Source organism: Heterocephalus glaber, unplaced genomic scaffold, assembly GCF_053883595.1.
Source record: "Heterocephalus glaber isolate CG9 unplaced genomic scaffold, H.glaber_assembly_v1.0 deba00001733, whole genome shotgun sequence".
Classification (NCBI taxonomy): domain Eukaryota; kingdom Metazoa; phylum Chordata; class Mammalia; order Rodentia; family Bathyergidae; genus Heterocephalus; species Heterocephalus glaber.
In genome coordinates this window covers 5,637,004-5,653,305 of record NW_028258444.1, presented here as the reverse complement: position 1 = coordinate 5,653,305, position 16,302 = coordinate 5,637,004, and the positions used below count along the sequence as shown (strand labels likewise).

The following is a 16,302-nucleotide window of genomic DNA, read 5'->3' as shown; positions in this document are numbered from 1 at the left end:
TGTTCATGTCCTCACCAAATTCGAGCTGACACTTTTGCCTCCACGTGCCAGTACGAGAATGTGATTCAGCCATGAGGGCCTAACTGTCACAACGGGATTGGTACACCTGACACCACGCCAGCCACACTGCCAGCCAGACCGCCTATAGGCCACCTGGTGCAAGCCAGAAAGCCGGCCTCCCCAACAGCAAACCTGCCAGCCCTGACCCCAACTTCCCGCCGGCAGAACGGGGACAAGTAAGACAGTGAGCTTATGGTATTTTGTTAAAGAAGTCCAAACAGACTAAGACGGGAAAATATAAAATGTTAGGGTTAAGGACAAGGTTAAGTTTAGCTATGGGTGCCAGGGAAGGGGCAAACACTGAAAGGATGTTTGGGATGTGTGATTTACTTAGTGTGTGGAAATATTCCCTGCATTATAGAAAAGTGTATGTAATACATACTTAAGATAGGAAGTAATAAGAAAATAAATAGCAATATACTTACTTTACTGTAAGTACAAAAGAGTAAAATGGAGGTCAAGTATTGTCTCCCTAAATACAGGACTATTTTGGCACTCAGCAGCTCAGGGAAGATGCTGATTTAATTTTTCTCAATACACTGACTGTGAAAACCATGAAGTAATGAGATGTATCTTCAGAGAAGGGGCTGTTAAAATAAAGAAATGCTTGCTTTTGACCTGGACAATTACATGAACTGAAATTGTCACTTCTTGTAGTCTTACATAATATTTGATCCTCATCAACTCAGGTCTGATGAGAAAAGTAGAATTTTGTATTTTGCAAATAAAATAGCTTAAATAAAGGTCAAGAAATACTCTGCATTTGTTTTCACACCATTGTTATGAGGAGTATGCCCAAAGGAAAAGGTGATACGCTCATGAATGGACTAATCATTTCAATCTCCATTGAACTGATAGTCATATACCACACCACCACAAATACAGCTAGTAGTGAGAACAAAAAGGCAAATATCCTATAACCTAGAAGATTCCCGTTTTAAACTCATTTTAAAGATTTCTGAAAAACTTAACAAAGAGAACTTTAAATAATAACACCAGTTCATTTATAATATATTCTCCTGTACACTTTTTTTCTTAGCAATAGGAAAGAAACTAAAGCAAATACAAAAGAAACAAAACAGAAATTGATTTTTCTAAAGTACAGTAATTCTGAGAATGCCTAGGTATTGTTTCTTAGATGAATGTTCAGCATTCATTATAAATGAAAACCTAATAGGAAAAAACTGTACATTAAAAGCCACAGCGTATCCATATGTAAAACTCCCAAGGGGAAAAAGCCACAGTGTAGCTTAGCTTTTGTACTAGATTTCAAAAGACCTTGTTCTCTACCATCAAGACTGTAATTTCGTGTTTCTCAAAGTTAATACTCAGTTCACCGGAAATTTCTTTGTACACGTAAATGGTCACTGAACAAAGCCTTCCACCATCATGTTTATTTTTCCCCCTTGTTGGCCATTTCATAGTGAATGAAGGGGCTGTTAATGTTGTATTTCGTGCACAACATTTCCAAAAGGCACTTTTGAGGCTGCATGCCACCACCCAATCAAGCTCTCAATAAGTATGCTAAGCACTGTTTCAGAATTACCTGATTCAGACTCTCTGACATCTAGCAAGTCATTTCTTGCTGATGTTAGTTCTAACCGCATTTATTATACAGATGGTCAGTCGGGTCCCGCACTTGGGTAGGCACAAGGTGTGAAGAGATCACGAGTTAAGGGGACATGCAAACAATTGCAGCAAAGTGAAAAGGCCCCTAATACAGAAAAGTAACGCAATGTTTTAGAAGCAGAGCAAATCCGACCTCTGCGCCTCAGGAGGTTTACACACTGACACTCTTCTGGGGGAAAATGTACGACTTTCCCCTTCTACAGATTAACGTCCTCCTGTGGTCATCATTCTCCAGTCAGCACTGGGCAACAAAGCACCACTCGATCACCAACCCCAGCACCTACCTTGCGGCTTTGGACTCGGAGCACAGCGTTTCGCTCGTGTCTTCCCATTTATTCCCTGAGCCTCTTCCGACACATTCTGGTTAACCAGTGTGGTCGTGCTGCTTGTCAGACACGGTGGGACCAGAGCGACCTTTGGACGTGTACTGCTGCCTGTGAGTTCAGAGAGAAAAGGAGGTAAATACGATGGCGAGGACAGCTCTGTTTGCCAAGTTACATTTCTCCTGACTGCAAGAAACCAAAGCAGTCACAGTTCCAAAGCTGAGTATAGAAATGCCCTTCCCTGGGGAGGCTTCTCACCCAGTGCACTGGCAACTTCCTAAAGCACAGGGACACAGACTGCTCCGCAGGGCTGCAAAGGGCAGATGCCACTGCCTCGACCTGGGAGGGGAGGACAGGTGGGCCCAGTGCTCATCTGTTAGCAGCGACTCTTCCCAGGCTCTACTCGTCACCTGTCATCCAGCGCCTCAAAAGGACAAAGCAGGAGCACCAGCGTGACAGCTGCCCTGACACACGACCTCTCACCCAGGGGCTCACTCACACTCCCCACAGTGTCACGACAGACGCTCAGGGTGACCTCGTTTTCCAGAGAGAGAGGATGAGACTGTACAGATGACACTGTCGCGTTATTTAGAACTCAGGAGCCAAGACAGTCTTTAAAACACAGAAATCATGCTGAGACATAGACAAAGGGGAAAAGATTAGTCTTTTGCTTTTGTATAAGAAGTTATTAAGTTCAATTTCAAAGATCTTTCAGTTTGGTCTTTATACATGAAACTTTCCCTCTCTTGTGGCTGGCCTGGTGACATCAGCAATGGACTGAAATCTGCATAAGAGAAAATAAAATTTCTACCAGGAATTCACTGTGACTGAGTCAGTTTAGGCCAGGTAAGAGACATTCATTTGGAACTGGGCCTGGTGGTGCACACCAATAACCCCAGCACTTGCGAGGCTGAGGCAGGAGAACTGCAAGTTAAGTCCCTCCTCCTGGGTAACTTGGCAAGACTGCCGCAAAATGAATATAAAAAGGGATGGGGAAGTAACTCAATGATATAGCAACCTTGGATTAAATCCCAGTAACAAAACATAAACAAACAAACATCATTTGGTTAAGATACAAGTTGTTTTTTGTTTGTTATTGTGGAACTGGGGTTTGAACCCGGGGCCTTTACACTGAGATTTTACATATATATACACACATGCCCTTCCCTTTCTCTTTATTTTGAGATAAGGTCTCATAAGTTGTCCAGCCTGGCCTCAAACTTGCATCCTTCTGCTCAGCCTCCCAGAAAAATGGCAGTGCAGAATTCAAAATATCTCAAAAGAGAACCATCAGGAGACTTTTTTAAACTTTACCAATCGAAACAGGAAAAGCTGCTTTAAAACCCAATCAGCTACCTATTGAGCCAACATGCTCCCTTTCAACAAAACATTGATTTTAAAATTGTATGTGCATGCTCCCCTAACAATTTATCTTGTTAAAATTATTTTGGAAAATATTGACAATTCCAAGTACTGTGTGAGAGAAAATACTTTTTAGAGAGCCAGGGTGAAAACAAACATTAAGTGAGCTTTTAATGGTAAAACTGTAAATTTGTCAGCTGGGTTAAGCATTCATTGTTTAGAGAAAGGAAGAGTTACAAAGATTATTTGACAGAATGTTATTAAAACTGGAAACTGAAGAAATAAAGTTCAAATTTTTAAATGCCTAAGCTTAGGTACCCATTCAGAAAAACTGTGTGAGGTAGCAAAACCACAGCCTATCGAGCAACAAATTAAGCCTTTTAGGGGAATCTGGCTGTTTTTTCCACAGAAAACCCACGAACAGCTTAGTATCCTAAAGATCGCCTATTGGAGTCTAGTGAAGGATGGTTTGGGGCAGAATTGGTGAAAACTCAACTCACATCCAAGGAAGGTTTGAGCTCAAGTATATACAAGAAGAAGAAACTATAACATAATCATAAAACAAATCTGATGAAAAAATAACGGATCTTTTAAAAGAAACAGGTTACCACAGCCAGATATTGACATATAAAGTAAGTTATATAATGACATTTCTTTAGAAATAAAACATGACTCACAAAAATATTGATTTGAAATTGAAAATGAGACCCGTAATTTCTGGATAGCAAGTTTTCTAAGCATGATAGGTTTTACAAGTGTCATATTTAGGGAGATTATCTCCTATCAATGTACCAAAATGCCTGCAATAAGACATCAACTGCACATTCATTTTTGTACAAATTCATGAAGGTCAAGATTACACATCCTTTGCCAGTGCTATCAAGCTCCAGCCAGAAATGTCATCAAAGACCATTGTTTAAATAAAGCAAGTCTTCCAAACCTCAGGCACTATCACAAAACATGGAAACACCAGGAAGGACAGGAAACACTCACATTTAAAAAAGCTTGCTTAGGAGAGAAGCATGGACAAACACACCGTGGAGGTGCAGCTGCAAGGCCTCCTGACCTTGGGGGGAAGGGGCACCATCTAGCCCTTTATGGGAAATCTGTGGACTACTGGTCTAGGTCAAAGCATATCATGGTAAAGAAATTTTGCCTAAAACAAGCAGCATTTCATGAAACACTTCATCCACTAATATTGTGGGTACCAGCAATAAAAACAAAACTGTTTGCTTGCTTGTGACTGACTCAGCCTACCCGCATCTACAGACAGTCCTGTTAGGCAGACTGCCTAACAGGAAACTGAAAGCAGAATTGTAAACAACCGGTCCACCCATTCAAGAGAAATCTTACATCAACCATAGGGGATCTTAGGTTCCAAATTATCAAGCAGCACCAGCAGGAGTGACTTATAGTGAGTTACCTGGACACAGACGATAACATCACTGTACGTCAGTCCGCACGGCAGGGGTGACCCTTAAACCCCGCCTCCTGGGGCAGACGGGTAAGCTTTTTAGCCCCTGGTCCCAACCAATTTTGCACTGTCTGTGAGATGCCCACTGTGCTTGCTGGTTGTGGTTTCTGTCTGCTGAACATGAGGCTGGACATCCGCTCCCCGCAGAGTCCATTACTCCAGCACAGCCCTCCTCTGAACTGGAGAGGCTGCCCAGGTCACACTTCCACACGTGACCCTGGATTTCCGTGTTCATGTGTCATATTACACTTTTGAGTGGCAGATTTTTCCCTCAACTGGGTAAGGGGATTTTGGCTACAATTTGCAAAACATCATGTTGGGATGCCATGTTTACCCCATCATTCTTGAATGGCTCTTTCACGCTTTCCAGAGGAAAGTCTGCTCCAGCCTGACCTCATGCCTTAGGCTCTGTGACCCTGGATCCCACCTCTGTGGCCCTGCATGCGGCCGTGGTTAAACTGCCTCCCTATCCACCCCCCCCCCCCAAACACACCAGGTCCCGGTTCAGAGGGGCCCAAGCGACTCTACCCCAAGACTAGGGAATTGCTGGGATGTAAGAGGGCAGAAGTGGTCTCCTAGGGGAGACAATATTTTTAGGAATAAATTGCCCGGAAGTACAGAGATAATTTTAAAATAACAAAAAATACTTCATTTTAAAATAATGTTAGATTTACATAGGAGCTGTACTCGGGTTTTCTTATAACCATGGCACAGGAATAAAATATACTTAATGTAACCACAGCATTCTATTGAAACACTGCTGCAACAATAAACTACAGCTTTTATTCAGGTTCACCTATTTTTCCACTAACATCTTTTTTATTCTGTTACAAGGTGTGATGTGGGAAGTGCATTGCTTTAGTTATTACATCTCTGGGTGGACTCACCCTGGGCAGCTCCTTAGACTGGATTAACCTCACACGACCCTGGCACTCCTGAAGAATGCTGTTTGGTACGGGCTTCTCTTGTATGTTCTTGTGATCAGTCGAGGGTGCTGGTTTGGGAAGAATATCATAAATGTCTCGTGCCTGTTTCACTTCCTTATGTCACTGCACAATATCAACATGACTATCATGGATGTTGAAACCTTGGACACTTGGAAAGGTGATGGTACCAGGTGTCATTAGTGTAAAAGTATTCAATTATATTTTTCCTTTCTTTTTTTTAAGACAAGTCTCATACATAAGTCCAGGCTGGCGTTGAACGTGCAGTAATCCTCCTGCCTCTGTCTCCCAAGGACTAGGATTACAGGTGTGCACCACCACGCCTGGCATTTTTTCCTGTGATACACAGTAATTACATTCATCTTGGGGAACTGGTACATAAACAAAATGTTTGCTTATATGACATTCTTCAATGGTCTTTCCAATCACCCCTTCAAAAACTCCCCATCTGTCCCATTAATCCTGGATAGGCTGCATTTTCCCATGCTAGCTGAAATGGCACTTTTTTTCTCCTTTGGGGAAACTGAGGATTGGACAAAGAGCCTCACATATGGGCAGGCAAGCACTCTACCGCTATGCTACATCCTAGCTCCACCTTTTTTAAGATTTTGAGGCAGAGTCTCCCTAAATTTCCTCAGCTGGTCTGGAACTTGTGATCTTCCTGCCCCAGCTCATGGATTCCAACTCTCTTGCTAAGGGGAACAAATCCACAGCCAGGAAATTTATTTCAAAGCATGGTTACAGAGTCCCCCAAAGTAACAGGGTTGAGCATATTCTCCAGAAAAATAACAAACTACAGAGTCCTGCGGAAGATGCCGAATCACCCTGCTGCAGACAGGCAGCCACCTGGTTCCACACTACAAAGACACAGAGGACACCAGATCACCAGACCAAGGTACTGAGTCCCGCTGCTCCTGGGCCAGAGGTAGGGGCTTCTGAGCTGTCGTCCCACTGCTCCTGGTCCAGAGGAAGGGTCTTCCTGGTCACCATCCCTCCCACTGCTCCCAGCCCAGAGGAAAGGGCTTTTGGGCCACCTTCTGTCCCACTGCTCCTGGCACAGAGGAGGGGCTTCTGGGCCACCATCCCTCCCACTGCTCCCAGCCCAGAGGAAAGGGCTTTTGGGCCACCTTCTGTCCCACTGCTCCTGCCCCAGAGGAGGGGCTTCTGGGCCACCATCCCTCCAACTGCTCCCGGCCCAGAGGTAGGGGTTTCCTGGCCACCATCGCTCCCGCTGCTCCCAGCGAACAGGAAAGGGCTTTTGGGTCACCATCCCTACCGCTGCTCCCGGCCCCTGTCCCACCTCTCCCAGCTCAGAGGAGGTAATCCGTGCAGGTGACAACAGCCCCCCCCCCCAAGTCAAAATGAGAAAACACGTAATTAAGTCTCAAAACCAGACTTCCAGATCACCTACAGCAACCCCAAAGGGAAATGAGATGGAACACTCTGATACTCAACCACCTGGACCCACTGAACTGGCCACAAAAGGGGATCTGGAAAAAATGAAATCAGAAATAATTTCTCACACAACAAGAGAAATTGTGCCCCTAGTGCAAGACATGATTAATAAATCTAGAGAGGTGCTCAGGAACATGATGGAATCCCAACATAGGAAACAAATGGAATCCATAAAACAGATGCAAATAGATTTCCAGGACATGAAAAACTCCATTGAAGGTATACACAGCAGAATGAGCCAATGTGAGGACAGAATTTCAGATAAAGAAGATAAGATTGCAATAAGTGACCAGGAAAAAAAAATTGCTTCAAAATTATAAGGGAACATGAGAAATCAATCCAGCAGCTGCTAGATGATGCAAAGAAGAATAACATAAGACTGATTGGACTCAATGAAGAAACAGGAGAGAGTGCAGATGACATAAAAAAATCTCTTCACAGAAATAATGGTAGAGAACTTCCCAAGCAGGGGAAAAGAGCTTGACATACAGATAAGTGAGGTATATAGGACTCCAAATTGCCTTGATCAAAAAAAATCTACACATAGGCATATAATTGTTAAGATTCCAGAAACACAACAGAAGAACAAAGTTCTCCAAGCAGTCACAGAAAAGAAATCACATACAAAGGAAAGCCCATCGGAATCACAGCAGACTTCTCAACACAAACCCTCAAGGCAAGAAGAGCTTGGAGTGACATATTCCAAGCCCTAAAAGAAAACAGCCTCCAACCCAGATTGATGTACCCTGAAAAACTATCTTTCAAAATGGATGGAGAAATAAGATACTTTCATGACAAAGAGCACCTTAGGAACTTCGTGAATACCAAACCAGCATTCCAAAGAATTTTACACAATATCCTAGGAACAGACACTGAGGATTCACAACCCTAGGAAGCAAAGCAGAATGAACCCATCTGGCATGACAAGAAATTAAATTTAAAGGGGGAGAACCCAACAAAAAGAAAAAGTCATGGCAACGACAAGTCAATACGTTTCAGTTATAACCATCAACCTTAATGGTCTCAATTCACCAATCAAAAGAAATAGACTGGCAGAATAGGTCAAGAAGCAAAATCCAACAATATGCTGCATACAAGAAACACACTTAATTCAAAAGGAAACTCATAGACTGAAAGTTAAAGGGTGGAAAACAATACTCCATGTGACAGGAACCCCCAAAAAAGCAGGAGTAGCTATCCTCTTTGCAGATCAAGTAGATTTCAAACCAACACTGATTAAGAGAGATGAAGAATGACACTACACCCTTGTAAAGGGAAGAATCCAAGAGGAAGAGATGACAATCATAAATATCTATGCACCAAACACTAGTGCACCCAACTATATAAAACAAATACTAACAGACATGAAAAGTCATATATGCACTAATACAATTGTAGTGGGGGACCTCAACACCCCACTGTCACAAATAGATAGATCAACTAGACTAAAAATAAGTAATGAAATACCAGAACTCAATCGAACTCTTGAACAAATGGACTTAACAGATGTTTACAGAGTCTTCCACCCCACAAAATCAGAATACACATTCTTCTCAGCTGCACATGGGTCATTCTCCAAAATAGACCACATACTCACACATACAACATGTTTAAGTAAGTGCAAAGGAATTGAAGTTATCCCCTGTATATTATCAGACCATAGTGCAATGAAATTGGAGATCCATAGCAAAAGAAACTCAAAAAATGTCAGAAACACATGTAAATTGAACAACACACTTCTGAATAACCAATGGGTCACAGAGAAAATTAAAGAAGAAATCAGACAGTTCTTTCAATTAAATGAGAATGACAATACAACATATCGGAATCTATGGGACACAATGAAAGCAGTCTTACGAGGGAAATTCATAGCAGTGAATACGCATATTAGGACAACAGAACGAGCCCAATTAAACAACCTGATGCTGAACCTCAAGCTTCTAGAAAAAGAAGGGCAGGACAACCCCAAAGCTCATACAAGGGAGGAAATTATAAAGATCAGAGGAGAAATCAATGCAATGGAGACTAAGAGAACTATACAAAAAATCAATAAGCCAAGAGTTGGTTCTTTAAAAGAATCAACAAAATTGACAAATCCTTAGCCAACTTTGTCAGAAAAAAGAAAGAAAAGGCCCAAATCCATACAATTAGGAATGAAAAGGGTGAAATGACAACAGACCCAGCAGAAATCCAGAGGATCATCAATACCTACTTCCAGAACCTATACACCAATAAGATGGACATCACAGAAGAAATGGACAGATTCCTAGACACATATGAATTACCAAAGTTGAACGAAGAAGACCTAAAAATTCTGAACAACCCAATATCAATCAATGAAATTGAAAATGGAATTAAAAACTTATCAACTAAGAAAAGCTCGGGCCCTGATGGCTTCACTGCTGAATTCTACAAGACATTTAGAGAGGAACTGCTGCCACTACTGTTTCAACTCTTCAATGAAATTGAAAGGGAAGCAATACTCCCAAATTCATTCCTGGAAGCAAGCATCACCTTGATCCCCAAAGCAGAGAAAGACCCAACCGAAAAGGAGAACTATAGGCCAATCTCACTAATGAACATAGATGCAAAAATCCTTAAGAAGATAATGCAAATAGAATGCAGAAGATCATCAAGAAGATCATACACCCTGATCAAGTGGGATTCATCCCAGGGATGCAGGGATGGTTCAATATACGAAAATCAATCAATGCAATACACTATATCAATAGAGCCAAGGACAAAAATCATGATTATCTCCCTAGACGCAGAAAAAGCATTTGACAAAATCCAACATGCATTTATGATAAAAACCCTACAAAAAATTGGAATAGATGGTCTCTACCTCAAACTGATAGAAGCCATCTAGGAAAAACCAACAGCCAATATCATACTAAATGGTCAAAAACTGAAATCCTTCACACTAAAATCAGGAACAAGACAAGGATGTCCACTATCACCACTCTTGTTCAATATAGTTCTGGAAACATTAGCCATGGCAATTAGACAAGAGAAAGAAATAAAAAGAATAAAGATAGGAAATGAAGAAGTCAAATTGTCATTATTTGCAGATGACATGTTACTCTATATAGAAGACCCCAAGAACTCCACCAAAAGTTTTCTAGACTTAATAACCAAATTCAGTCAAGTAGCTGGTTACAAGGTCAACACACAAAAATCAATAGCTTTCCTCTACACCAATGACAGACTCACTGAGAGAGAAATAGGGCAAATAATTCCTTTCACAATAGCATCCAAAAAACTGAAATACCTAGGAATCATCCTAATGAAAGAAATCAAAGACCTCTTCTCTGAAAACTATGGCACTCTGAAAAGAGAGATTGAAGATGATATCAGAAAATGGACAGACATCCCCTGCTCCTGGGTAGGAAGGATTAAAATGGCCATACTTCCAAAACTGCTATATAGCTTTAATGCAATTCCAATTGAGATCCCAGCAGCATGCCTCATGGACCTTGAGCAAACAATCCAAAAATTCATTTGGAACAAGAAGAGACGCAGCATAGCAAAAGCAATTCTAGGTAACAGAGACATGGCAGGGGGTATCACAGTCCCCAAGTTGCAACTCTACTGCAAAGCTACTGTGATAAAAAACAGCATGGTACTGGCAAAGAAACAGACTTGAGGACCAGTGGAACAGATTAGAAGATGGGGAAACAACGCCAGGCACACTCAGCCATCTCATCTTCGACAAAGGAGCCAAACACCCTCACTGGAGGAAAGATAACCTCTTTAATAAATGGTGCTGGAAAAATTGGGCTTCAACTTGCCAAAGATTGAAACTAGACCTATATCTCTCACCATGCACTAAACTAAAATCAAAATGGATTAAAGATCTAAATATTAAAATAGAAACTCTGAACCAGTTGGAACAGAGGTTAGGTAGAACCCTTGAAGACATCGGTGTAGGAAAAGATTTTATGAACAAAACCTCAGTTGCCCGTGAACTAGCACAATCAACAAGTGGGATCCCTTCTTATTAAAAGGCTTCTGCACAGCAAGAGAAACCACCAGCAGTGTGAAGAGACAACCCACAATGTGGGAAAAAATCTTCACCTTCTCTTTCTCAGACAAAGGTCTACTATCTCAAATCTATATAGAACTTAAAAAGATCAGACCTCCCAAATTTAAAGACCCGATCCAAAAATGGGCATCTGAAATGAACAGACATTTCTCAGACAAAGAAGTAGGAATAGCAAATAAATACATGAAAAAATGTTCAACATCACTGGTCATTCGAGAGATGCAAATGAAAAAAATGCTGAGATTCCACTTCACTCCAGAAAGAATGGCTGCTATCATGAAATCAACCAATAACAAATGCTGGCGGGGTTGTGGGGAAAGAGGAACCCTGCTTCACTGCTGGTGGGAGTGTAGACTGGTGCAAGCACTGTGGAAATCAGTATGGAGATACCTCAAAGAACTAGGACTGGAAATCCCATTTGATCCTGCTATTCCACTGCTGGGGATCTTCCCCAAAGAATTAAAAGAATCATACCACAGTGATATATGTGCACCCATGTTGATAGCAGCACAGTTTGTAATAGCTAAAACTTGGAAACAGCCCAAATGCCCATCAACTGGAGACTGGATAAAGAAAATGTGGGGTTTTTAAATAAAATGGAGTACTACTCAGCCATAAAAAATGAGAAATTAGAGACATTTATAGCTAAGTGGATGCACATTGAGGCGATACTCTTAAGTGAAATAAATAGGACACACATGTATAAGTACTGAATAGTTTCTCTGGTGTGAGAAACTGAAAGTGTAAATAAGGACTAAATGTACAATAGGTAATGTGAAATAGGAAGAAAAGGGGCAAAGGGGAAGGAAGTGAGAGGGCTAGGGGAAAGGATAGAAGGGAATGGGATTAATATGAGAAAATGGAAAAATAGGAACAAAATCTTTGTAAATAGGGAGGAGTGGAGGTGTTAAAGGGAGGGCTGGGCAAGGGTGAAAAATAAGAACCAAGAGAGACTATGGAAAGGTGCAAATTTCCAGTGATGAATGTCATTATATTGTATACCTAAAATGTACCAATGATTAGAATGAATAATCGATAATGTAAAATAGGGAGAAAAGGTCCAAAGAGGTAGGGGTAGGGGTAGTGGGAGGGGCAGGGGAAAGGAAAGAAGGGAAAGGAAAAATGATGAGAAATGGAAATAAAGTCTTTGTAAATAGGGAAGGGTGGAGGGGCTGGAGGGAGGGCTAGGAATGGGAAAAAATAAGAACCAAGATGCATTATGTAAAGGTACAATTCCCAATGAGCAATGTAATTGTGTTGTATACCTACAATGTACCAATAAAAGAATTAAAAAAAAAAAAACAGAAAGGATCCCAGGACAGAAAATCTGATGAAAGGTTTAAGAAAGTTCCTTTGACTGAAGAATTGTGCATCTAGGAATCTAACCTACAGAAATAGTCCTGTGCATATAAAGGTAAACAGATACTCAATTCAACATTATAGAAGATATTTAACAGACTGGGAAGATCTCTAAATACTAGCAGATAAAAGAAAACTGTAGTACAACACATACTGCATGATTTCACTGCAGAAAGAAGAATGATACAAATACCTGCAAGCTGAGCATCACTTATGCGAAATGCGTGGGACCAGAAGTACTTCAGACTTGGGAGCTACTGGGTTTGGGAATATTTGCACAGACCTTATTAGTCAGGCAGTCCTAATCTCAAAACCTGAAATCCAGAATGTTCCAGAAGAAAATCCTATCTTTTGCTTTACTGAATCTTCTCAGCACTTTGAAGAAATTGTGGATTTTAGAGCATCTTAGACTTTAGATTTTTCAGATCAGGGATCCTCACCTGTAAACTTACTAAAGGGAGGGAAGGGATGGAATGGGACTTGGGCCTGGGGCTGTGGTTAGACAGTGAACAAGAACTGTCATGTTTTGCTGCCTAGATAGCTGTATTACTTAAATCTTTATGAAAAATGTTTTCATATGGGGCCGGGGATTTAGCTCAGTGGTTCCGCTGCCTGCCTCGAAAGCGCAAGGTGCCGAGTTCAATCCTCATACCCCCCAAAAAAATGTTTTCATAGTTACTTATATTTAAAAAATTATCAAAGTCAACAAGTACATATATTACAGGGATTTGGGGGGAGGGCAGGAATCACCCATATTTACACAACCACATTGATGTATATTCTCACTAGTCAACAAGTGGAAGTGACCCAACCACACCCACTGGTGGGTCCATAAAATGCGGTGTGCGTGTCCAAAGGAGTACTGTCCAGCTGCAAAAGGAAGGCAATGTTGACCCAGACTACTACATGGGCAATCTCTAAGTGAAATAACCAAGTATCCAAAAGACAAATGGTTCTACTTATATTAGACACCTACAATGGGTCTCCAGGAGCTGGGGACAGGGAGTTGCCATTTAAGGAGTATATGTTGTTCTGTAAGAAGATGCAGAACTGTGTGTGTGGATGGTGGGCATGGTCACATAACCATGTGGCTGTGTTTAATGCCACTAATATACACTTTAAGATGGCTCCGGTGACAAATTTTATCTGTTTTTCTCAATTAAAATTTTAAAAAATGTAAAGTACATCTTTTACATCATGAAGAAAAAAATCAAGAAGCACTAAGTTTTTCTTACTTCAGCGATGAGAAAGAATCCTATTAAAAGCTCTTTGACCAGGAAGCGCTGCTCAGGAGCGTGCTGGGCTCTCTTCCCACCCATTCACACTGCCACGATCTGGCCCCATCTCAGGCCTTCCACATGTGGGGCCCCTGCTCGCATCTCCACTGCAGATCTTGAACCCAAAAGCCAGACTTGTGAATGCACTGTTGCCCAGGTCTCCACTGGTAGAGCATCTGACACCCAGCACCCCCAAAATCCATGCCCCCACCTCCTATCTGTCTCCCCACACCACAGCCTCTCTAGTCTTCTGCCCCTTGGCAACTCCATCTATGCTTGGGCAAAATCCCCCAGAAGCATCTGAAAGTCCTTTCTCCACTCTTCTGCAGATCCTTTCCATCTGGCTCTACCTTCAAATATTTCCAGATGTTGCCCATCCGCTATCCCCTCCTCTGCCACCATTCTGTCCCTACCCACTGTAGTTTCCAAGTGGATTATGGTGTAACCCTCCTTAACTGCATCTTATAAACACAGACTGACCCTGGCCACCCTACTTACTGGAATGAGACTACTCTGCTTCATAGTTCCTTTTTTCCATAGCACTCATTTTCTGACAAGGTCCTTCCTTACTTCCTGTACTGCTTGTTGCCTGTTTTCCCTGGTTACAAGCAAGCTCCAAAGAGGTAATAAATTCTGTTTTCCTGTATCCCAGGAACACCTCCTGTCACATAGTACGTGCCTGACAAATATATGAAACAAGTGAATTCTAGAGGCTTTAGCAAGTCTATTTGGCTACATTCCTAGTTTTCTACTTCATGAGAGAGATTTTCTAAATTCTGACAATAAATACATAGCTATATTAGTGCTTACTCTATAACAAATTTAAAATATTTCCACTTTTGCCTAAAATCTAAAGTCCAAGGTTATTTCTACACAAGCCCTAAATATTCTGAAGAAAAAAATCTACACCCAAACAATTTTTCTCATGTCCCAGAAGCAGATTTATAAACATCTGGAATTGTGAAACTATCCACTTTTGTTTTGTAAAAGTAACAGCCAAAAAAAATCCCAGGAACTGACTGAATGATTCAGATTATAATTTGTGCTTACATTTACTAGAATCAATAAAATTTCTCCTAGGCTGCCAATATTCCAGACTTGTGATCTAATATTACCTAGAATTAAAGAATGCTATGCTGTCAGGTAAAGCAAGTGGCTTGAAGTCCTTGAGAGTTCAACAGCAATTTGAACTCAAAATAAGCCTTGAGGATGGGTAACTGCAGCCATTCAATAGTTTTAAAGGCCCTACAAGGGAGTAAACACAAATGTTTAAAAAGGCAACCTTTACTATTGCATCATAAACATATACAACAATGTATACTTGCAACTGGGATAAAAGAAATTCTACAGGGCCAGGGATTTAGCTCCGTGGTTCTGGCACCTGCCTTGCAAGTGCAAGGTCCTGAGTTCGATCCTTGGTACAAAAAAAAAAAAAATTCAGCTACAAACACAAAATGTACTTTTTAACAACAATGGTAAAGTACCACAGTGTCATGAGCTGATGTTCCCTACTTGGAAGGCTGAGGTAGGACGTTTGCTTGAGGCCAGCCTGGGCCAGATTTGAGGCCATCCTGGGCAACATAGACACTGTCTTAAAAAAAGATTCAGAATATTTATTTTAGTCTCCCCAAAACATGCTTCATAATTACTGAATTTTTAGAATTTTTTGCTACCTCAAAGGAATGAAAGGATAACAATAAAATTTCTAAAGAATGCTTTCATCTGTGGCCCCCTTCAAAGTTGCAATTCTGTTACATGGTATGAAACACAGAGCAGATCCTAGCCCACCTCTCTAGGGTCCCAGCTTCTGTCCGACGCCTCACAGCTCTGCACAGGATGGCAAACAATGCTCATCCCTTCCTGACCCCTGCACCGGGCTGCACTGATGCACTATGGTCTGCCCTCCCTTGGCATGGCACCTTCTTACCACCCACTACATGGAGAAGAAAATCTGACAAGGGAATTCCCATCCCCAGTGTGCTGATGGCAGTGCCCTCCTTGGCTATGTCCAGCTAAGAGTGCTGCTGGAAACTACAGGAAGCTCTTGCTGTTTAACACAAGTCAGTTGCTCCATGTCTGCCACCATGAGTGGAGCAGAGGGGAGTAAAGAGAAACTACAATCAGTTCCGTGTGCTCTTTCTGTCTTCTTCTTTTTTTTTTGGTACCAGGGATCGAACTCAGGTCCTTGTACTTGCAAGGCAGGAGACGGAACCACTGAGCTAAATCCCTGGCTCTTTCTGCCTTCTTGCAGAGGGCAATAATAGGGGGACAGCACCTTGAACTAGAGGAGGTTCTGTGATGCTTGATCTGAAAAAATGTTTCCCATTGATGTACACTTAAAATTGGAGCTTCCTTTACTGCCCAGCACAGTGGC

At 41.6% G+C, this 16,302-nt stretch overlaps 1 protein-coding gene across 7 annotated transcripts in view; it reads right to left on the bottom strand.

The window, feature by feature from the left end:
- Fgd4 (FYVE, RhoGEF and PH domain containing 4) overlaps positions 1-16,302 on the bottom strand; it is a 227,235-nt gene that overhangs the window by 63,171 nt on the left and 147,762 nt on the right. For 6 of the 7 annotated variants that reach the window (XM_021236542.2, XM_004855019.3, XM_087200184.1 and 3 more), the window contains exon 2: positions 1,974-2,123. In XM_021236542.2, coding sequence (XP_021092201.1) covers positions 1,974-2,123 — 150 coding nt within the window. Of the gene's footprint in view, positions 1-1,973; positions 2,124-5,735; positions 5,820-16,302 lie in introns of those variants that run through there. The other variant, XM_087200183.1, reaches the window with a different exon arrangement.